General features: G+C 52.6%; 1 protein-coding gene across 10 annotated transcripts in view; it reads right to left on the bottom strand.

Moving 5' to 3' along the window:
- scrib (scribble planar cell polarity protein) overlaps window positions 1-17,236 on the bottom strand; it is a gene marked incomplete at its 5' end in the record, with an annotated part of 47,189 nt that extends 29,953 nt beyond the window's left edge. For all 10 annotated transcript variants that reach the window (XM_066716173.1, XM_066716174.1, XM_066716175.1 and 7 more), the window contains 18 exon segments: window positions 538-858; window positions 965-1,042; window positions 2,355-2,444; window positions 6,284-6,346; window positions 9,409-9,831; window positions 9,947-10,144; window positions 10,280-10,405; window positions 10,513-10,640; window positions 11,086-11,252; window positions 11,605-11,804; window positions 12,527-12,645; window positions 13,258-13,402; window positions 13,701-13,775; window positions 15,320-15,383; window positions 15,826-15,882; window positions 16,041-16,130; window positions 16,428-16,506; window positions 17,119-17,236. In XM_066716173.1, coding sequence (XP_066572270.1) covers window positions 538-858; window positions 965-1,042; window positions 2,355-2,444; window positions 6,284-6,346; window positions 9,409-9,831; window positions 9,947-10,144; window positions 10,280-10,405; window positions 10,513-10,640; window positions 11,086-11,252; window positions 11,605-11,804; window positions 12,527-12,645; window positions 13,258-13,402; window positions 13,701-13,775; window positions 15,320-15,383; window positions 15,826-15,882; window positions 16,041-16,130; window positions 16,428-16,506; window positions 17,119-17,236 — 2,541 coding nt within the window.
- Between the last annotated feature and the right edge of the window lie 4,879 nt (window positions 17,237-22,115).

The following is a 22,115-nucleotide window of genomic DNA, read 5'->3' as shown; positions in this document are numbered from 1 at the left end:
CCGTTTAGCGAGTCCACACTTTGCCCGGGTTGCAGAAAAACTAAAGCCCCTTTCGCCGACCCTCAACCACGGGAGCCCCAGAGACGGGAGAGAGAGGGGGTGCGCAGTGCTGGTACGCTGTGGTCCAGCTCGGTCACTGTCTCTGTGTGCTGCCTGCTCCAAAAATACCCCCATGCCTCCCCCTTGCTCCACCGCCCCGGCATGAGGAGAGCCGATCAGGTGTCGCCCACTTCTAAACTTAACCCGGTCTCCGTGGCAACCCTCCCAACAGGGAGCTGTACAAGGAGGCGGCCCCCGCAGAGGGGCGGGGTTAGCAGGTTTGATGGACAGCCAATACAATGCTGTTATTTATACCCCAGGCACGGGGCTGTGCAGGTCCGCAGGGCTGCACGGGGCTCTGCTCTGCCCACGTCATTTCTCCTGATTGACCAGGACAGTGTAGGGGGGGCAATACGGAGCAGGGATGACAAACCACATGCACATAACAACACACACGGCCCACCACCCCTCCTCCAGCATCTCCCTAACGCCCCTCACCGTGTCCCCGGTGCGGTAGGGCGTGGAGCCCTTGCCGCCGGCAATGCTGAAGCCCAGGCCCTTCTCGTTGCGCACCAGGCAGGTGGACAGGCGCTGGCCGGCCGTGCCGGGGCTGTCGGGGGACAGGGGCCCGAGGGGCAGGCAGCCGCGCAGCTCACGGGGGTGGTAGTCGTCCTCGGGGCGCAGCGGCGTGGTGGTCACGGCGTTCTCGGGCTCCACCATGCGCTCCCGCAGCACGTTCATGGACACGGCGGCGCCCGAGCTGCGCAGCGCTTCCACGGCCCGGTGGTGCTCCGCCTCGCACAGGTCCACCCCATTCACCTGGTACCGCAGAGACACATTAAAAACAACACATAGAAGGGTCAAGGGTCCAATAATAATACAGCTGTGTACACACGCAGCCCAAAACAGTACTGACTCAGTGTACCTCCAAGAGTTTGTCCCCGACTTTGACTCCGGCTCGAGCTGCGGGCCCTTCCTCAGACACCCGGGAGATGAAGATGCCCTGGGGGAACAAACAGGACACAGGGACAGGTGTGGGTCCAGCGCCCAGAACCAGGGCCCCCATCAGCAGGCTGCAAGCCCTGACTTGGGGCCTCGATACAGGGACACAGACATGAAGAGAGCCCCGGCCTGGGGCACGAGACTGCGCGGGCTGAGCCGGACGGGAGGATGCGTTTCTATGGCACGCTGCTTCATGACAAGACTGATTTTAATCTAATAATAACATTATAATTATATGCTGTGAGATCAGATTCCTGGTCAGGCAGACAAAACCATGTGCAGAAACTCATGGCCAGAGACCTGCCCCTCCCTGTCCGGGACAGCACCCCTGTCCCACAGCACAGATGGGGCGACTATTGATTATTTTTGCTACCCCCTCCCCACCCCATCACTGTGGGAATGCACAATCGAGAGGCACAGGAGAACCACCGGTCCCGCAAACAGCAGTGATGCCTGTTTTCCATTAGTCACCATTTTAAACCGGTTGTGTGACAGATGTCGGACAGGCCTAATCTGCCCCCTGGGGAGGAAAGAGAAGAAAATAAAAGTCTGTTGCCGACAGCAGAGGGGCAGCTGCCTCTGTCTCTCTGGGAGGACAATGTACCGCCCTGATCCCTTACATTTCCTGTCGGTCCAGCCCTGTCAGCCCGCCTGGCTCGGAGCAGTGGGTGCTGGGAACGCGCGGACGGCCGGTACACTCCAGACGCCGGCAGTAGTCTGAAAAACCCACGGTGCCCAGACTCTGGAGCTGGAGAGTGGGTCCAGGGCCACGGTCACGTCCAAAGGGCATTTGCGTTCAGAGCGTTTAAGGTCCTGTTCTCCTGCAACACCTTCATTGTTGTTCTTCATCTGGTCGGTTGAACACAAGCCCCTCCTGTGGACCGTGCGCTACACACGCCAGACTTCACACAACGACTCAGCGTGACGCCTAGTACCGCATTGGTGCTTTCTGTACGGATATGATCCATAACTGATTTATTATCGATCAAGAACACAAAAATCCCACTGACGACAGTGGCGGAAGACTCGCAGCTCCTGTCCTCCCACAATGCACTGTCTGTCTGTAATAGTCTGTTAGTAGCTGTAGTGCAGAATAGTAGTAGTTCATGTTTACGATAGTATTACTATTATAACTAATAACTCATCATAAAAGATGATCACACTACACACGCTCCCTAAACTAAGCAAGCTGCTTTCGCATCAAAACCCCTTTAATATGCAAATACGAGCCCAATAAGGAAACGACTTAGCAGCCCAAGAACATCTAGAGAAGATTGAGGTCCGAACACGAGTACAGAACCCCGCCCTCTTACCTCATCGTCCCCCTTGTAGGGTGTGGAGCCTTTCCCCCCCGCAATACTGATGCCCAAGCCCCCAGTCTGCCTCAGGATTGTTAGCGTCAGCTGGAAACAGAGCAGACAGGTTAACACAGAGAGAGCGTGGGCCGGGCCCGGGGCGAGAGGTTAGAAACACGTTTCACAGCCCCCCACATCCACTGCACCAGCTCTGACCAGAGCCGCCAAACGGTTCGTTTTTGCCCACCGGGGCTCGGTCATGGCTTTGTTTGGGGTGCCAGGGACCTCGTTAACGCCAATTGATCAGTACAGAGAGCTCTGGTGTGGGACGGACAGGGATCTGTGAAAGCGACACGCAAACCCAAACACACAACCACAGGGGAGAGACCAGACCAGTCTCTGTGCTTCCCGAGGCATCCGGCTCACACGTCGTTAAGCAGGGCGAGGAGGTGGGTAAAACCACAGGATTTACACAATTTACACTACAGGGGTCTTGATTTCGACGTCTCTCTCCTCCCCTCCTATAGGCTGCATTACTCTCTCAAAATATCATATCGGCGGGACCCTGCTTAAACGACCGCCTGAGCCGCAGCCCAGGAGGAGGGCAGTTACTCCCAGAGGTCGGCCTGCCTCAGTGTTTGACCGTCTTCAGATACAACAGACTACAAAGGAAAAGAGTGAGGCCTGGCAGGAGAGGATTGAAAACAAAAAACAAAGCCATAAGAATTTAAGTAGAGAATAAAACCGTTAAACTGTGTTGAAGCTCGGGAAACATGTGAGATGGGGTTACAGATCATTAATAACAAAACATACAAAAAACAAATTAATGATTGAATGGAAATATAAAAATTAAAATCTCAGCATCCCAGTATTACAGATCGAATCACCGAATCGTGTGGAGAAAGGGTGAGCGTTACTGCTAGCAAGCCGTGCGAAATGGGTGTTAGTGGAGATGAGAAGGGGAGAGGGGGAGGGGAGGGATCAGCTGGAGAGGGGGAGCAGTGTACACAACTGCCCAGGTTGACCTCCGCGCCCATTCAGACCGTTTCAGCACCTGTGTCTCCCCCTGAAACGCTTGAATCATTCTGAATGAGTTCTCATCTGTCCATCTTGTTCGCCACACTTCCCTGGGTCCAGGGCGCTTGTTGATGATGTGACGGTGGTGCCGGGCCATTACAGTGATGTTACTAATGTGTTGTGAACAAGTTGTCTGCCGTGTTGTTAAGGGGTTCAGCTCATATTCCACAGAAGTGTTCGGACACCCCAGTCAAACATGAGAGAGAACGCTTTGTGGTAACAATACAAATTGAACAGGAAGTCAACCTGGGGAGTTATGCACAGTTTGGTCTATTGCATCCCACAGCCGTCTGCTCCCGAACTGGGTGCACCACTGCACCTCACGTGACGCCATGGCACCGCACAGCTCTCTAGATCAGCCAATCAGATCGCACCGCGCCACAGGGGCACCTCGCCCTGCCCGAGCCTGCTCTCCCAACAGGAGCCTGATGGGAGCAACATTCAGAGCAAAGCCGAGTGACCGAGTACACGGACCACAGACGACCACAACTGGAGACTTCCTAACAGTCCTCCGGCCGGAGCGGTTTAGGGGCAGCAGTCATACACACAGCCCGTCCCAGGGCAGGCAGCTCGGCCCACCGCTCAGCGGCTCAGGGACCGCAGAACAGTAACCACAAGGCTGCGGGGCTGAAAGTAACTCTTCTGAAGTAGTGTGTGTTCAGAGTCTGCTCTGTGTCCAGGGTCTTGTTCGTGCCCAGGTCGAGAAGTATTACCTGCATTAATTAAATTTTTGGAAAATGTTTGAGAAAACGTTGTATTTTGTGACCTGTGAGTCAAAACATAAGGGCACCAGCTAATACATAAATAAACAAACAGACAAACAAATAAACAAATGTAACCGGGGCAACAGACCTCAGATCCGCTGGTTTCAGTTTCAGGTTGGGAAAGGGTTTAGGATGAAGCCGAATTTCGAGTCTTGGTTTGATTTGAGAGATATCACCTGTGGATTCATTCTTTATAAGAGCAGGTCTGAATAGATTTATTTTCTCTGCAACCTGTGCCGATATAGCGATTTATTGTGTGTGATGAGTCTCTGCTAAAAGAGTTTGGGAGTTTTATTCTTAGACCTGTGAGGGTCTCAAAAAAAAGAACGTTTTGAATTGGAACAAAAACTGAAGAGGTCAGAGAAGCTGCCTTGATTTTTGTTGTCAAAAAAGTGAAAATTAATACAATTGAGATCAAAGGCGTCGCCCAACAGTGTGGGTCCCAACCAGGCTTTGCAGGTTGCCATTTCCTTTCTGACGCATCATCATAATGATAAAACATTCTTAGTGGATCACCATTTTAAACTAAGAAAATGTAAATTAAACCAAAAATAAAACACAAAATATGGAGATGAGTGAGGCCTGACTCGGTGCTGGTCTCTCTGCCAGTCAGTGCTGTCTGATACCACGCCCTCGTGACACGCCCTTTGCTCCATCCCATGCTGAGAGCAGTGTAAAGAGCATCCCTTAACCCCATCCAACAACACTTCCCAGGAGGACTTCCTGAGCCGGCTCTCTGGCGCACGTTGATGATGCCGTTGCTGTGGTGCGGTTGAAGAGACATTAATAACTTGTCGTTTTATTTTAACTTTTATATGATCTTCTGCAGGCGCGTTCAGCTTTTCCCTTGTGAGAAGACACCCCCTAGTCAAATGTGTGAAATACTATATTTTTCAAATAATAAAAAAGGGACTGGAAGTCAACCTGGAGAGTGTGGCATGCTGGGAACCCACAGGGCCTCCTCTAGTGAAGGTCACAGTGAGCCGGACCCTAACCTGGCAGACACAGGGCACAGGGCAGGGTACACCCCAGACTGGACACCAGGCCATCACACACCCACACACACCACACTCACACGACCACACGGCAATTTAGAGTAGCCAATCAGCTTAAGCAGTCTTTGGGATGTGTGAGGAAACCAGAGTGTCCGGAGAACACACGGACACGGGGAGAACAGGCCCACTCCACACAGACAGACACGCCAGATCATCCAGTCCTCTGTCTCGGCACACCAGTTGGACCACAGTACCATAGGCTGGACAGGTACCCTGGCGCTGGAGCGGACCAGGGACGCTGCTCTGTCCACAGGCCGAGTAACCCAAACCAGCGGCAATTCTGTTGCGTTTAACTGATCTATTAAGGTCCCTTTGCAACGTGCAGTCAAACTCTCAACCCTCCCCTCAGTCACATGTCCGGAGCAGCTCAGAGCCGTGGGTGGAGGGTGGGACGGGGGGCCACAGGATGGGACCGCCCACCTCAAGGCCCCCAAGAGAACTGCAGACCGTGGCGCGGGAAGAGAAGGAGGAGGAGAGGGGGAGGGAGAGAGTGTGGCGGCTGAAAGGGAGGGAGGAGGAGGAGGAGGAGGAAGAGAGCAGTAAAACCTGGTGAGAGCGGGATGATGGGAGTTTGTTTTTCTCTGTGGATCTCAGACCCATCTGAGAGCAAAGCTCTGCAGAATTTCGGAGTCAGAAGCTCCGTGTTCCGGAATTTGAGGAAACAAAATAAACTGATAAAAATAAGGATGACGGATACTCAATGTAAAAAAAAAATCAGAAATTAAAAACTGAAGAAAATGAAAATGAATAATGAAAAAAGCAAAATGGAAGCAAAACAACAAACAAAAATCACTCTTCTGTTCTTCTTTCCTTTCCTGCTCCCCCTCCCCCAGTCCAGGTTGTACTGCCCTGCTCCTCCTCACAGAGTTTGGTTATTTTCATTTTTTATTATTTTAGTTCCTGTTTTCATGTCCTGGCGATTGGCTTGGGGGGTTAATGGTGGATTTGTGTTCTTGTGAGTGAGAGAGAGTGAGTGAGTGAGAGTGAGAGCGCGAGAGAGTGAGACGGAGAGAGAGTGTGAGTGTGAATGGAAAAGAGAGCAGGTACAGACCTCTTCCTCCTCAATTCGAGCAGGCTCAATCAGCAGATTATTGACGTGATCAAATGACACCCCCTGTTAGGACAGGAACCAGCGAGAAGCATGCGGATTAGTGGAGCAAAAAATCAAATTAAAAATAAACTGAAAACAAACAAACCAAAAAAAAAAAAAAACACCACGCACACCACCTAGAACACACCACACACCATCCCACTGACCAGACAGACAGACTGACAACCAGCCCACCACACAGACTGCCAGACCGCCCAACGGACTCGGAGGCAGACAGACAGGCAGGCAGGCAGACACCCCCACAACACAAGGCACAGCACACTGCAGGCTGCGGTCACTCACAGCGGCGAAGGGTCCGAGGGGGAGAGTCTAGTCATTTCACTATAATCATAACCCCACCCCCCCCGGTAAAATGACTGGACTTAAAAACTTAAAAACACCCTCATCACCTCTGTAACTGAGCTCAGCACAAAGAGGCAGCACAGCTCTCTATCGCCCCCCAGCCTCGGGGATAGTGGCTGGGCAGGGGGCAGACACTCGAGACCCAGGGCGAGGAGACAAGGCAGCGGAGAGCAGGCCGCACAGCGCGCGCACGAGAGAGAGAGATTGATGGAGGAAGGTGAGAGAGAGGGGAGTTTTACTGCGTACTACCAGAACACTGACCCCCCAGGAGAGCGAGAGGAGGAGAGGAGGAGAGAGAGGAAGAGGAGGACAAAGAGGGAGAGGAGGGGAGAGAGAGAGGAGGACAAAGAGGGAGAGAAGGGGAGAGAGGGAGAGGAGGAACGGCCTGTCCTGTACAGCTGTCCACATGCCTCCAGAGTCATGGTCACGCCCCCATTCTTCTCATGCAATGTTGACGTCAGTCAAGAAAACTACACTTTAAAGCGTCCGCTTGGGGGCGTACACTATACACACGCTGTATACACGTGTCTTTAACCCTTTAGATGCCACTGGGCAGGCCAGGCCTGAGGGACCGCAGACGAGCGTGACCCGAGTCCACCGAACACGCAGCGTGGTGGCGACTGACCCTGCTTCATTACAAACTCGCGTTACCAGTTCCCGTCTGGGCTGGAGCCTAGTACGTAAAGCAGAAGAACAAAAGGAATAAAACAAAAAAAGATAGAATAAAAGTTTCATGGACTAAAATGAGGAAAAATAAAAAAATAAACAAAAACAAACCAACTGTCAAATAACCCCCAATCCAGCTCTAGACATTTTCGCCCAAGTTGACAAATTTAAAGTGGGAAAACTCCCCTGGGGAAGAGCTTCCACCGTGCACCGCCCGCCCCCCCCTTCACCTCCCCAGCTGGGCCACAACACAGGGCCACAACACAGTGCCGTCTGTGTCCTACCGATCACTGCGGGGGCCTTGCAGGGGCCTGGACAGTGTGCCCTGCCCTGTTATCTGCCTCAGTGCCGTAATACAACACGAGAGGGTGTCTGAACACACACACACACACACATTCACCTCACATGGATTCACACATGCCCACACACACTGCATACAGTAACCACTCTACTCCATACAAATCAATCACACACACGGTCAGTGGACTAATACACAGTATCAGGACACACACACACACACACCTGTATGGTCACACACACTATTAAAATTGCACAAAATCAGCATAATCACAAAATAAGCAATGTGCCGACACAAAAAATCAGGCCGCACTCCCACACGCACACTCAGGTGAGAATCAGATGCCCTGGACACCCAATCCAGCTGTGTTTAATGCCCCACCCCCACCCCACCTATACCCCCAGGCTCATAGCAAGGTCACATGACTCCTTCAATCCACAGTGAACCTTTGGAATTGACTTGAATGTCACCAAATCAAGACAAACTTTCTGTAGTTCCTGTCAATTTCTCATGATGGATTTTATCTTTTTGGTTTTAATATTTATTTTAATAAAGTCCAGAGTCACAGCTTCAACTGAGATGCTTCTTTTTTGGGCCGTTAGCCGGAGCGACCGCCGCACACGATCAGTCCACGGGCCCTAGAGGGAGGCAGAGGGGCTGCGTAAATCCGGTCTGTTGCCACCAGGCCCCGGGCTTTAAAACATTCGAGCGCTCTGTCCGTGAGAATTTGTAGTGAGCCGAGTGGACTCGATCCTGGCTGTTGCATTTGCAGAGGTCATAGGTCACAAGGTGGTGGTGGTGGGAGGGGGCTGATCCGAGGGATGGGGGAGGGTTGTCTTAAAAACACTGGTCTTAAAAATGAATATATAATTAAACTCCAGTGTACAAGTGTGTGACAGTGCAGTGGGGTGGAGTAGGGGGGTGGGTGGGGTTGCAGGTGGGAGAGGCGTCTGCAAAGCAGGAGTTTATTGGGAGCTTTAAATCAAACGGTAAAAACGATTGATAAACACAGTGATTCTCAAAACTGTTTCCAATTCCATTCTGCCTGAGAAGTGACGGAGCGAGAGAGCGAGATCCATAGTGAGAGCGAGAGTGAGACAGAGAGAGAGGAGAGAGAGGGAGGCAGGCAGCTGGATTTCAAAGCAGTCTAATGATTTGTTCTGTAGGACAGGAGGAAGTGGAGTGGGCGCTAAGAGGCAGTGCTGATTCAACTGCTCTGCAGGGAGAGGTAGATCATTAAACTGGATAAACAAACAAACAAACAAACAAACAAACAAACAGCCTCTTCAGACACATTGTTGACAACAAGAGTACACACTTGTCCACACGGTGGCCGAAGGGGTTAGACAGATAGATACATTCATAAAATAAAAACAGACAAAGATCTAAACCCAGGCTGGACTGAGGTTTCCACACATTTTAAAGTCCATATTAATCAGGGTGATGGGTCAGCATCGTGCACAGGGCAACGAGGGCCCGGTCCAGCCTGCACTATTCTCTGCTTGAACCCAGAGTGAAGTATTGACCTGTCAGCCTGCGTGTCTGTCTGTCTGTCTGGCCAGGCTGAGTGAGTCAGTCACCGTAAAGGACATATTCACACCAAAAACACTGCACTTTTTCCCCTATCGCTCCACTCTCTCTTCACCTGTTCCTCCCCCTCATAAACCCTACCCTTCCCTCCTGTATCCCACCCCACCCCAGACTTCCCTCCTGTGGCTCCACAGCTCTCCCTCCCTCCCTCGCTGTTCTCTCCCCCTACCTTGACGGGCTGCAGGGAGCAGTTGACGCGGTCGCTCAGGCGGCTCTCGTCCCTCTCGCTATCGTCCCCTGGCGGCGGTGGCTGCTGGTGTCCCCCGGCCTGGAGCTGGAGATGGAGCCCCGCCCCCCCCGGCCTGGGCTCCTCGTCCTGGTGGTCTGGCAGGGGCAGCCCCTCTGCAGTGAGCCCCTGCAGCAGGGCGGCCACGGCCTCGGGCTTGGGCAGCTTGGTGATCTTGAAGTGCTTCTTGTAATGGGGGGTGTCCTTGCGGATCAGCCGCTGCCTCTCGGCTGGGGCCACCAACTGCCTGCGCCTCTCCTCCTCCTCCTCCTCTTCTTCTCCCTCGCTCCGGGGCCCCCCCTCATCGTCCTCGTCCTCGTCGTCGCCCCCCTGGATGATGGGCTCCTCGGCGAAGTGGACCGTGGGCTACAGGAAAAAGAGGAGACAGAGTGAGAGGGAGAGAGTGACTTTTACACACAAACTGCTGTCATTAAGAGAGAGAGAGAGAGAGAGAGAGAGACATGGGGGTGTGTCCTCTCACCTCGATATACTCCACCTCCATCTCGTCATCCAGCCCCTCGTCTTCCTGCTCCTCCCTCCGTCCCTCCGGAGACTGGTCTCCTGGCACTGCTATGGTGACGAAGTGGCCCCGCCTCTCTTCCTGGGAGCCAGCGGAGGCAGTGCTGTTGGAGGCCCCGGAGTCCTGGCTCTGATTGGACAGTCCGCTCAGACGCTTGTCCTGCACAGACAGCGGGACAGAAGGAGAGAGCGCTCAGCAACTCCCTCCCCGACGGTGCCAGGGCCGTGCAGTAAAGTGTAGTGTGGTGCAGTGTAGTGCGGTTTAGAGCAGTGCGGGCCGGCGGGCTGTGGTCACCTCCTTGTCGGGCGTGTCTTCGTCGCCGTCAGGCCGGGCAGTGTAGGCCTCGTTCCTGCGCTCTTCGATCACCTTCTTCATCACCTTAAGCTCGCTGGGGTGAGGCGTGGCGCGGCGCTGCAAACCCTGCACACACATTCACATACTCGCCGTTATACACGTTATACACGTCATACGCTCTCACTCCCAAGCTGATAACTGCTGTCAACCCTCCCTCCCTCCCTTCTTCTCACCCTTCGTTCCGCGGCCGTCTCCTCGTCCTCCTCCTCTGGCTTGGCCTCCTCCTGGAACTGGATCACACTGACCCGGTTCAGGTTGCTGTCTGTCCAGCTGTCGTCCACACTGTTCTGCAGCAGGTTCTCTGAAAGTGGTCAGGGGTCAGGAGAGGGAGGACAGACACAAGACGTAAGTCTAATGTCCTTCTCTTTCTTCTGTGTGAGTTGACTGAGGCTGATGCCTGATGTCAGGTTTTTGTCTCTCATTCAATAGAGCGCTTTGTCAAACTCGGGAGCTGCGTCTCAAACCAGAGCTTTTCCAGATCAGCAGGGACACACGCACCCAGGACACAATTGGAAATTGGGCTTCAAGGCATTCAAGACAGAAAACAGGAGACACTTCTTCACACAGAGAGGCGTCACAATCTGAACAAACTCCCCAGCGATGTGGCTGAAGAGACAATTTGGGTACATTCAAAAACAGACTGGATAGGATCCTTGATCACTGAGTTATTAATGGACACCAAACAAGCACGATGGGGTGAATGGCCACCTCTCGATTGGACACTGTCTTATGTTCTTATGTCTCACCCAGGCTGGGCGATGGTTGCTGGGGCAGCAGGTAGCAGGTCAGGACCTTCTCCCCCGTCTTTTCGTCGTCCTCTGTCTGGAACTTGAGCATGGGCTGAGACTGGTTCTCCGCCAGCCACAGTGCCTTCAGGCTCAGGTTGGTCAGGGCGAAGGGCAGGTTCTGCAGCCTGCGGCCCGGAGAGAGGGGAGGAAGAGGAGGAGGGGAGAGGGGGAGCAAGAGACGATGGAGAGGGGGGCCAGGCGAGGAGTGGAAGAGAAAAGGGAGAGAGAGAGATGTATATTTATGGTAATATAGTCCGCGAGCAAAAGAGACAGAGACAGAGTCACAGAGACAGAGACGCAGAGAGAGACAGAGATGGACAGAGAGTCAGAGAGACCAAGATGCAGAGAGAGAGACCGACAGAAAGAAAGATGTAGAGAGACAGAGACACAGACAGACAGAAAGACAGACACAGAGACAATATCTGCCCGTCACTCCCGCCCCCGTCGGGCCAATTAAGTTTTCTGCACGTCGGTTACCTGTTTCCGGCCACGTCCAGCACGTGCAGCTCGGTGGCGTGGGCGAGCTCAGCGGGCAGGCGGCCCACGCGGTTGTCTCGTAGGGACAGGACGTTCAGGCCTGCGCAGCCGCCCAGCTCCACCGGCACGGCGCACACCCGGTTCCGATCCACGTTCAGATTTGTCAGCTTCTTCAGCTTCCCCAGGGAGCGGGGCAACGTCTGCAGGGGGGGGACAGGGGGTGGATGGAGGGGTAAAGAAAGAGGGAGAGAGAGAGGGGGAGGGAGAAGGGACAGTAGAGAACCAGGAGGGTGCAGGGGGTTACAGGAGTGATTAAGAGATGGAGGGATAGAGGGATAATCATACAAGATGGTGAAGGAAGAGGGGGGTGGGTTGTGGAGGAGGGGAGGAGAAGAGGAACAGACAGCAGTCAGGCAGTGAGCACACGTTTCTGCTTCCAGAAGATCAGGCAGACGGGAGAGAAACAGGAAACAGGAAGCAGAGTATCGCATAGGAAACTGAACCCTGAGGGAGGCAAGGAGGAAGACAGACAGACAGACAGGGGGAGAGAGAGAGAGAGATAGAAAGAGAAAGACAGTGACCAAAGACACCAGATGCCGAGGGGTGGTTCGCTCGAGTGTTTGGTGTGTGTGGGAGGGTGTCGGTGTTCAGACGGCTGCTGCGGCACCGGGCCCAGCGGGGCGGGGAGAGGGGAGGCACTGACGCAGCCAGCAGGGCCCGTCCACTCTCTCAAACCCATCTGTCCAGACTGGAAGAGAGACAGAGAGAGAGAGAGAGAGAGAGAGAGAGAGAGAGAGAGAGAGAGAGAGAGAGAGAGAGAGAGAGAGAGAGAGAGAGAGAGAGAGAGAGAGAGAGAGAGAGAGAGAGAGAGAGAGAGAGAGAGAGAGAGAGAGAGAGAGAGAGAGAGGCAGGCTCGTCATACCTGCAGCAGGTTCTCCGTCAGCATGAGCTCGGACAGGTTCTCACAGTCCCCTATGGAGTCTGTCAAATGGGTCAGCCGGTTCTGATCCACTTTCAGAATGGACAGCTGCTTCAGGCACCCTGTGGGCAGATCCAACAGCATCAGCAATAACCTGGGGTGGGGTGTAGCAATAACACGTACAGGCCACCCTGGTCCTGGAGCGTCACATTGTGTCATTTTGAGTGTCCTGCAGGTGTTGTAGGCACCTCTCAATCGGCAATTGCAAAACACACAGCCAGGCATTTTGCCCAATTAAGCCAAATTCTGAATCAATTAATGTAGCGAGGCTCTGTGGAGGTGTGTGTGGCCCCTCTGCTGCTGGTCTCCACACTACAGATTCAAAAAACACAAAATGACGGTTCTGACGGGCAGGTATCACTCAGAACCCAAGTCGAGTTCCTCCATAGAACTGCACAGAGAATGGTCTTCTCCTGTTGGTGGCAGCTGCAGTAGCAGAGCTGGGGCAGCAGAGGGCAGCAGAGACAGACAGACGGTGTGAGACACATGGTGTCTGTGCTGAACGCCTGTTTCTCACATCCTCCGTCTGTGTGTCTGTCTGTGGCTCTGAGTCTAGGACCACATCTCCCCGTCCGTCTGTAATCCGGGGTTTCAAACCACTTCTGTCCCTCCTCCGACTCCCTCCCTCTTCCCCGACGGCCCCGCCCCCTGTGGCCCGTGCCCTCGTCCCTCACCGATGCTGTCGGGCAGCGTGTCCAGGTGGTTGTGGGACAGCAGCAGGTCGGTGAGGGCCAGCAGGCCGCTGAGCTCGGGGGGCAGCTGCTCCAGCCTGTTCTCGGACACGTCCAGACACACCAGCCTGCGCAGGTTCCCCAACTCCTGCACGGTGAGGGAGAGAGGGAGAGCGAAGGGAGGAGAGGGAGGGAGAGGAGAGGGGCAGAAGAAGGGAAAGAGGAGAGACAGTGAGTTAGTGAGAGACGTCTGACTAAATCTAAGGACAGTTTAAAGACCTACTGAACTCCCAAATACTTAGTTAACAGAACCAATTAATGACCTTAATAAGGGAACTTTATTGGAATAAAATAAAAACCCCACCGCCAGAGCTGCCCCACTTGGATGACTACGGCAGGGGCAGACAGGCAAGGGGCTGCGTCCAATCAACACGTAGTTTAGTTACCGGTGGCAAGGAGGACAGCTGGTTGCGGTCGAGCCACAGCTCCCGTAGGTTGGGTAGAGCGCCCAGAGTGTCCGGCTGAGAGGGAGAGAGAGAGAGGTAAAAGAAGGTCTATAACAGCGCTGCACTGCTCTCTCACCCACAGCTCTGCACTGCGGGGACCGTGTCACTGGAGACGGGCAGGAAACTGCTCAACATGCACAGACAGCCTTGTCACATGACACGGCAGTAATTACCATCTCAGATCACTGACAGAGGTGTATGAGGCGCCGTTAGGGACATTATCACTGAAAAACACTTGCGCTCTCTACACTGAAAACACTTGCACTCTCTACATTGAAAACGTCAAACCTTGCGCTCTCTACACTGAAATCGAGACCAGATAGGTGACGTCAAAATAAGTACAGCATTATTGTATATTAAGTCAAAGTGGTACGTAACTAACCTGCGTAATACAGATTAAGCGCAAAGCGCTGGTTTGTCATGCATTTGCTTTCTATACATATGTGTGGCTATGCACTGTAGCCTATGTATATATAATTAATATAGTTGTATAAATGTGTTGTTAGGCTATAGATTAAAAGACAGCTGAAGCACAAGCCAAGAATCCAAGCTTGTGTCAGAAATATACAATTCACTATGATTATGGCGCGGTCAAGTCTGGACGCTGGCGGAGGTGGTGTGGCATTTATAGACTGGATTGGATCCTTGGATCAGTTAGTTATTAATGGACACCAAACGAGCACGATGGGGCGAATGGGCTCCTCTCGATTGGACACTGTCTTATGTTCTTATATTCTATTTGATTAAATAAAAATGGTGGCACATTTCTGTGGACTCATGCTTAACTTCGTGTTAACTTTTGTATTATTACTCTTTACTATTGATTTCAAATAAGGGCTAAAAAACTAATTTAAGGAACATATTATTATTAAGCCCTACGTTATATAATGGGATACTACTACAGTATTTTGGCATTTAGACAGATTATCTACTCAAACACATATTAGTCGGATTTTGAAAGTTAGCAATTGCAACAATTGGCTTCCATTATGCTAAGCTAATGAAATGAAAAATTTAAATTACCTCAAACTGGACACACAGACCTAAAATGGTATCCATGCATTCGCAGGAAGGTAGGAAATACCGAAGTATCCGTTTCTAGCTTGCATTCTTGGCTTGTGCTTCAGCCGGCTTTTAATTTATAGCCTAACAACACATTTATACAACTATATTAATTGTAGTTTGTGTATATACAGTACACAGCCACACATATGTATAGAAAAACCAGCACTACACAGGTTAGTTATGTACCACTTTGACTTAATATACAATAATGCTGTACTTATATTTTGACGTCACCTATCTGGTCTTGATTTCAGTGTAGAGAGCGCAAGCATTTTCAGTGTAGAGAGCGCAAGGTTTGATGTTTTTGATGTAGAGAGTGCAAGTGTTTTTCAGTTTTTCTGTATTATGCGAGATTGTGTGTGTGTTTTTGGATTGAGGGAATGCTGGTGATTGTGTGTGTGTGTGTGTGTAGGTGTGTTTGTGATAGTGTGTGTATGTGCATGTGTAATAGGTGTGTGTGTGTAGTAGGTGTGAGTGCAGGCAGTGACTCTCACCAGCACTTCCAGTTCATTGCTGCCCAGGTCCAGCTGCTCCAGTTTCACTAGGAATGACAGCGACCTGCAGAGAGGAGACGACACACACACACGTTATATACACACCAACCAGACACTGCACACACACACCAACCAGACACTGCAGGTTACACACACACCAACCAGACACTGCACACGCGTCACACACACACCAACCAGACACTGCACACGCATCACACACACACACCAACCAGACACTGCACACGCGTCACACACACACCAACCAGACACTGCACACGCGTCACACACACACCAACCAGACACTGCACACGCATCACACACACACACCAACCAGACACTGCACACGCGTCACACACACACCAACCAGACACTGCACACGCGTCACACACACTAACCAGACAATGCACACGTGTCACACACACACACCAACCAGACACTGCACATGCGTCACACACACACCAACCAGACACTGCACACAGACACTGCTCGTGCTCGGGCACACTTACGTGGGCAGGGCCTTCAGCATGTTCTCCCTCAGCTCCAGTGTGACCAGGTTTGCTAAACTGGGAAAGACGGAGAGAAAACACACCCACTCATGAAGAAGGCAGGACAGAGGAATGGACCGTGTGTGTTGTACTCTGTGAGTGTGTGAGTGGGTCAGCATGACCGTGTGAGGGGGGTCAGTGTGAGAGTGCGAGGGTGAACGGCGCTCTGTACTTACTTGCCGATGTCGTTGGGCAGAGCCTGCAGAGAGACATCATTGAGGGCCAGGTGAGCCAGACTGCGCAGCTGAGTGAACCCATCAGGGAGTCTGAGAGAGGGGGAGGACGGAGAGAGGAAGAGAAAGTGCATTAAGTACCAATGTCCCAGCAGTCACTAGGTGGCCAAACATCACCATCTCACATAATGAGGGCAAGAGAAAGAGCTTGAGCTCAACCCCCCCACCGACTGGCGTGCTCCTACACTTGTACCCATGCTCAACTGTCCGCCGGCCCCTCGCCTGGCACCCACCCCCGTTCTGAAGACCAAGTGGTGCGGTCCGGTCCCCAGCTCCTGTGGCGCCCCTAGCTCTGGCGAACAGGACAACAGGCCCCACCACTGCGCTCACCTTGAGAGGGGGTTTCCACTGAAGTCTGCGATCTCCAGTGCTTTGCAGAACTTAATGCTCTCCGGGATCTCAGGAATGTCTGCGGGAGGAGGAGAGAGGGAGCGGAGGGAACAGCACAGTCAGCAGTTCCAGCAGAGAGAGAGGAGAAAAAAAAATAGGAGTTTGTCATTTGTAACAAAGCACATGTTTCAGGTTTTGTCCTGCTAATGGCAACCAGATGGTGTTGTAAGAGTCTGGGCCTGGCTGGGGCCCCAGGCCGTCCCCCCTGTGTCTCTGCAGGCCTGAGAGCAGCCCTGCGCTCGTGGGTCTGGCTGATCCACCTTCCCGTGTCTGTTTCTGAGGGTCACTGCGGGACAGAGGCGCTAATCTACAGTCAGCTGGAGCTCTGTGCGACGGGCCTGGAAGAGCCAGCAGGACCAGTTTAAACCTCTGTCCCGGGCCGTGTTCACAACACGTGTCGTCACAGTGGAAGTGTTCAAACACACACAGTACAAACACACACACTGTGCACAAACCAAATTGTGTCTCTAAATTAAAAAGTAATTAAAATTATACACGCACACACAGAAAAACAGATACCTTTCAGATCACCAGATAGGGCATAACATCAGAGACTGTACATTTAAAAAACACAGTCACATATGCAGTCACACCGGGCTGACGCAGCAGTAACGCAGACCCCACGGCTCACCGTTGCGCGAGATGTCGAGCTCCACCAGCTGCATGAAGTTGGCGACCTCTGGGGGGAGCCTCTGGATCTCATTGTCACTTAGGCCCAGCTTCCGCAGGTTCAGGAGCCGGAAAAAGGGCTGGGGGAGAGAGGGAGAGGATGTCACTTCATCATGCCAATAGAGCTTCTCCATACTAACACACAGAGCACTGCGCTGGATCACAGCAAGGGAAGAGAAAAGACGGGCCCGAGTGAAACCAGAATCCTGGTGCTGACATGTCCCTGACCTCGCAGACAGCCAAATTAAGGCTCATGGTTACATATACGGACCAAAAAATTACATTTGAAAGATAACAATAAAAAATATACACGACTGACATGGTCGAAGAAGGTCAGTAGAAGGGAGAGATGGACAGGGGAGAGGGGGAGGAAACAGGGAGAGGAGGACACACAAGAGAGAAGGAGTTAGACAGAGGGAGGGAGAGGGACAAAGGAGGGAGGAGGGCACAAGAAAGACAGAGAGAGAGAGAGAGAGAGAGTCCAAGAGGAAGAGAAATAGGAGCGAGGGAGAGGCAGATGCCCTGCAGTATCTAATGACCGAGCTGGGAAACGGGATCTCAGAGCGGACCCCTCCCTCGGCCAGCTGGGAGACGGAAGCGCAGCGGCAGGGCAGGGCTCAGCACGGCCCTGATATTACACACTCTGAGCAACACAACGCAACACCAGTGTCAGGGAGCATCACACCCAACTGGTCAATGGGGGTTTATCTGGCACAGACGCAGCCCAACAGAGGGAGCAGGGAGAGGGCGAGTGTGTGTATATCTGTGTAACTGAACCATACTGGATTGCAAAGCTGCCAGAGGGAAGAGTGACCCGCAGCTGAACCCCCCTCAGCAGAGTGATTAACCCACCTACAGCTCCTCAGACTTGCCGCAGTGCACCCGGGCACGGTTGCACAACAGCAGCCCCCAGCCTGCAGGTCTCTGCACAGCCCGTGCCCCTGCGCTGGTCTCGCCCTCCCTCCTCTCCGACGTGTCAAAAGACCGGCCCGGACCGGCACGGCACGGCCCAGCCCAGCCGACAGCAGGCTTGTGTAATGCGACCAGACAGCCAAACAGCCGATTGTGGGCACGGACAATGAGAGCCATTCTGTCGATGAAGGGATCTCTCTCTCTCTCCCTCTGCCTCTCCTCCCCCCTTCCTGCCTGCAGGCAGACGGGTAAAATAAAACAGCATTGCTGGACGGTCATGTTTTTCAGCTCACTTGGTGTGCCTGCCAACTGGCCTGTGCCCCTGCACCCCCCACCCGCCCGCCTGCCCTGCGGCTGCACAGACCACGGCTGGCACGTCAATGGCACTGCAATCAGCACACAATAGCGGCAGCACCTGAAGCCCCCCTAGGGGCAGGCAGACAGAACGCCACCACCGCAGGGGGTTAAACGACAAATGCAAAATATGATTTAGGCACTAAGTGTGTGTGTGTGTGTGTGTGTGTGTGTGTGTGTGTGTGTGTGTGTGTGTGTGAGAAATGCTTTATCTCTCCTTATTTCCAATCCTCTCTTGCCATTTCTTCCTTCCCTCCTGCAGGTTCAGACTTTGGGATAGGTGAGACAGTGCGGTGCCAAATCCCCTGCCCCCCCCCTCCTCCTGCAGCACTGCCGCCCCCCCTGCTCCTCCCCTCCTGCAGCAGCTCTGCTGAATAAGGACAGACTATTTTGGGAGAACAAAAGCAGGCCAGAACGACACAGAGCACCGCGGCCTCACAGAGAGAGAGATGTACAGGAACAAAGAGAGAAGGAGGCAGCCCCGTCTATGCCTGCGTGAAAGTGTCTTGGGCTGACATGCGTGTGTGAGTGTGTGTTGCATGTCCATTTTGCCACTTAGCACTCAAGCATGTGCTCCACTCTGCCCCCTGATCATACAGAGACCCAGGGAGGGGCAGCCCAGCTAAACCCGGCCCAGCTCGGCACAGCCCAGCACTGAGCCCAGACTGGCACAGTGGGTCACAGGCTGCCCAACGCCTTCTGCTGCAACCCATGAGAGCACTGTGCACAAAAAAACAAACTTTACAGAGCCAGCACAATCAGGGGAAAGAAATGAAATGAAAAGAAAAAAAGCAGTAATAATACAGGTAATCTGGTTAAATGCGTCTTACACGGGCGTGCATTACAAGGACTGGCTTTGTAGAAGCAGGACAAATTAATCTCAAATCCTCAGACGGGTAATCTGGTTATCCGTACACACACATGAACACTTGTACTCAACACGGGAGTACTACACACAAGTGTTCCTCTACCACACTGCCTACAAAACGAGCTGGGCTGGCACGTGCAGGATGCCTACAAACCACACGGTCTGAGATCTTTGTATTAATATTGGTACATACTCCTCCTCCCTCTCTCTCTCTCTCTTTTTTTCCACCATGTGTCTCTCTCTTCACAGAACATTTGTATGGTATTCTGCGAATGTCTAAAGTGTCACTGTGAGAAACCCGAAGTAAAGCCTCGAGGTCCACGGAAACTCCAGGAGCTGGTTAATTTGCAGACCACTCAGAGGAGAGCGTGGGGGGGTGCCGCAGGGCGTGGGAGGGGAGCAGATTTATAGTCAGGGTGTTTAAACGTCTCACCACTGCAGATCTGGGGAACACAGACAACTAAACCAAGCATGCTGGGATTTTATTTATTTTATTTTTCACATACATGGCCTTAATGGCTCATCCGGACCGGGCCTGAAAGCACCACTGTCAATAGGAGGAGAGAGGAGCGGAGGAGAGCGGAGAGCGGGAGGAGCAGAGGGGAGGAGAGGAAGCTTGATGTGCAATTAAAGTGAACAAATTACCAAACAGGAGACAAAGGGAGGGAATGGATGCAGGGTGCTGCGTTCACCGCACTGGGGAAGGGGGGATAATTAAAAGGGGCCACAACTTACTCCCTCAGCCCAGGACCCGGGAAGGGGTGGGGGCAGAGGCAGTGCTGAGGTTTATTGGACACAAGGCGGCTGTAGTGGAAGAGACAGTAAAAAAAAAAAAAAAAACTAAATACTAATAAAGAGCGATTCATGGCGAGTGATGGGGGGGCCGTCAGTGTTAATAGCGGGCAGCGTGTGTCTCTACTGCTGTAAAACTGTCGCAGGACAAAGAGCTGTGAGGGGGAGGGGGGTCATTAGGAGGGAGGGAGGCCTGTGCGTTATCCACTGCCCTCCCCTCACAGGCACACAAAGCCCGCCACTGAATCCACTGTAACAGCCCTGGAGGGAGAGAGAGAGAGAGAGAGAGGAGGAGGACACTCTAGGTAACTTCTGCGCTGCCAAGATCGACCCTCCACACGTCAAAACCCCAATCCCAATCCCTCAGACGAGCTTCTGTCCTGAACCCCCATTACAGGAATCATCATTATTTTATATATAACTGAATAAAAGAAACATGCACACAGACATCCCTGGACCAGAGCAGCCTTCTCATGGAACTCAGGAGGATATTCAATTTAACACAAGTCAGTCCGATTATGTTTAGTATAGCACCCTTCGCGCTTTGGCCCGTGAGGAACAGAACAGAAAAAGGAAACGAGAATATCATTTAGCACGCAGGAGAGAGAGAGATGGCAGCTTTCTCTGTTGCAGGACAGAACAGGTCTCTGTGGCTCCCCATCTTCAGACCCAGCGCTGGCCTCCCCTGCAGGCAGCGTACCTGAAGCAGAGGATTTTAACATCATTTAACTTCTGAACATAAGCTCAGAAAGTCCTTTTATCTGATGGGATACAGCTCAGGTTCTGCCACTAGGAGGTGCTGCATCTGCCACAGGCACAACCTGGAAACACTGAGTTTTCTTCTCATCCTTTCTCACTATCTCTCAATCTCACAATGGGGTTCGAAGGACAGGATTTAACAACATAATTAAGAATTTATATATATCAAATATTATCAATAGAGCCTCAGATGCAGACGGTGAATCAAAATAAATATAAATCCACAAATAAACCTTGTTTAGCCAATTCTTTAAGCACCTCAAGAATCATTACAATGTTCCAACAATATTTCCACTGCGCGCACACACACACACTCACACTGCTACTTTAAAGCGCTGTGATGCGAGGGAGTCCCAGCAGAGACAGCGCTGCTCTGTGCTCGAGTCAAGTGACTCTGTTTAAGACACCACTGCTCTCCAATCAAGCCATTAGTGAGCGGGCAGACCGGCCTGGCAACCCTGCACAATCGCACGGTTCCACTGCCCTATACACTGCACAACACAACACAGCCCCCCTACTCTATACACTACACAACACAGCTCCACTACTCTACAGCACGCTACACAACACAGCACACTGTACAAAAGAGTTTGCCTGGACTGGTCAGAGTTGAGGCTTTGCGGGTCTCTGTGAATTGATGTTCTCAGGGAGCATGTGTAGCCCTATGAGGCCCAGGAAACCCTGTGGATGTGCAGCTCTGTGAGGCCCAGGCTCACAGTGTAAACAGGCCTGCCTAAAGCCCTCCCACACTAGTGTCCTGGCCCTGGGGCACCAGGTAACGAGATGGTGTCCACCGGGTCTGCACTCTCGCACTGCAGCACTATGGTCACTGTAGGAGGTCCAGTGCACTGCACCCTTCGCCGACCTGCTTTCTCCATTCAAACCCAGGCTGCTAAGAAATGGGTCAGAACCCGGGGGGTGTCTGCCGGGCTGCAGTGGGCTGACAGTGGCGCAGTGTGCAGCAGGACCCAGCAGAGTCCCATCGGCTCAGAGACCGGTCAAGCAAGCTGCCCACACTCCAACATAATGGGCCAGGGGTGTGGTGAGGAGACAATACCGCTCTCTGTTTCTCTGTGTCCCTCTCTCTCTGTGCATGCTTCTGTCTGTCCGTCTTCTCTCTCTCTCTGTACATCTGTCTGTCCATCTTCTGTCTTGCTTGGTCTCTCTTGCTTTGTGTCCCTCTCTCACTCCCTTTCTCTCTCTCCCTCACTGTGAGTTGGTGGCAGCCCATTCATTGTACCAACTATACACTGTGCGTCCCCCCACTGGCCTCC

This window comes from Amia ocellicauda, chromosome 2 (genome assembly GCF_036373705.1).
Source record: "Amia ocellicauda isolate fAmiCal2 chromosome 2, fAmiCal2.hap1, whole genome shotgun sequence".
Classification (NCBI taxonomy): domain Eukaryota; kingdom Metazoa; phylum Chordata; class Actinopteri; order Amiiformes; family Amiidae; genus Amia; species Amia ocellicauda.
This window is presented reverse-complemented; position numbering and strand designations above follow the sequence as displayed.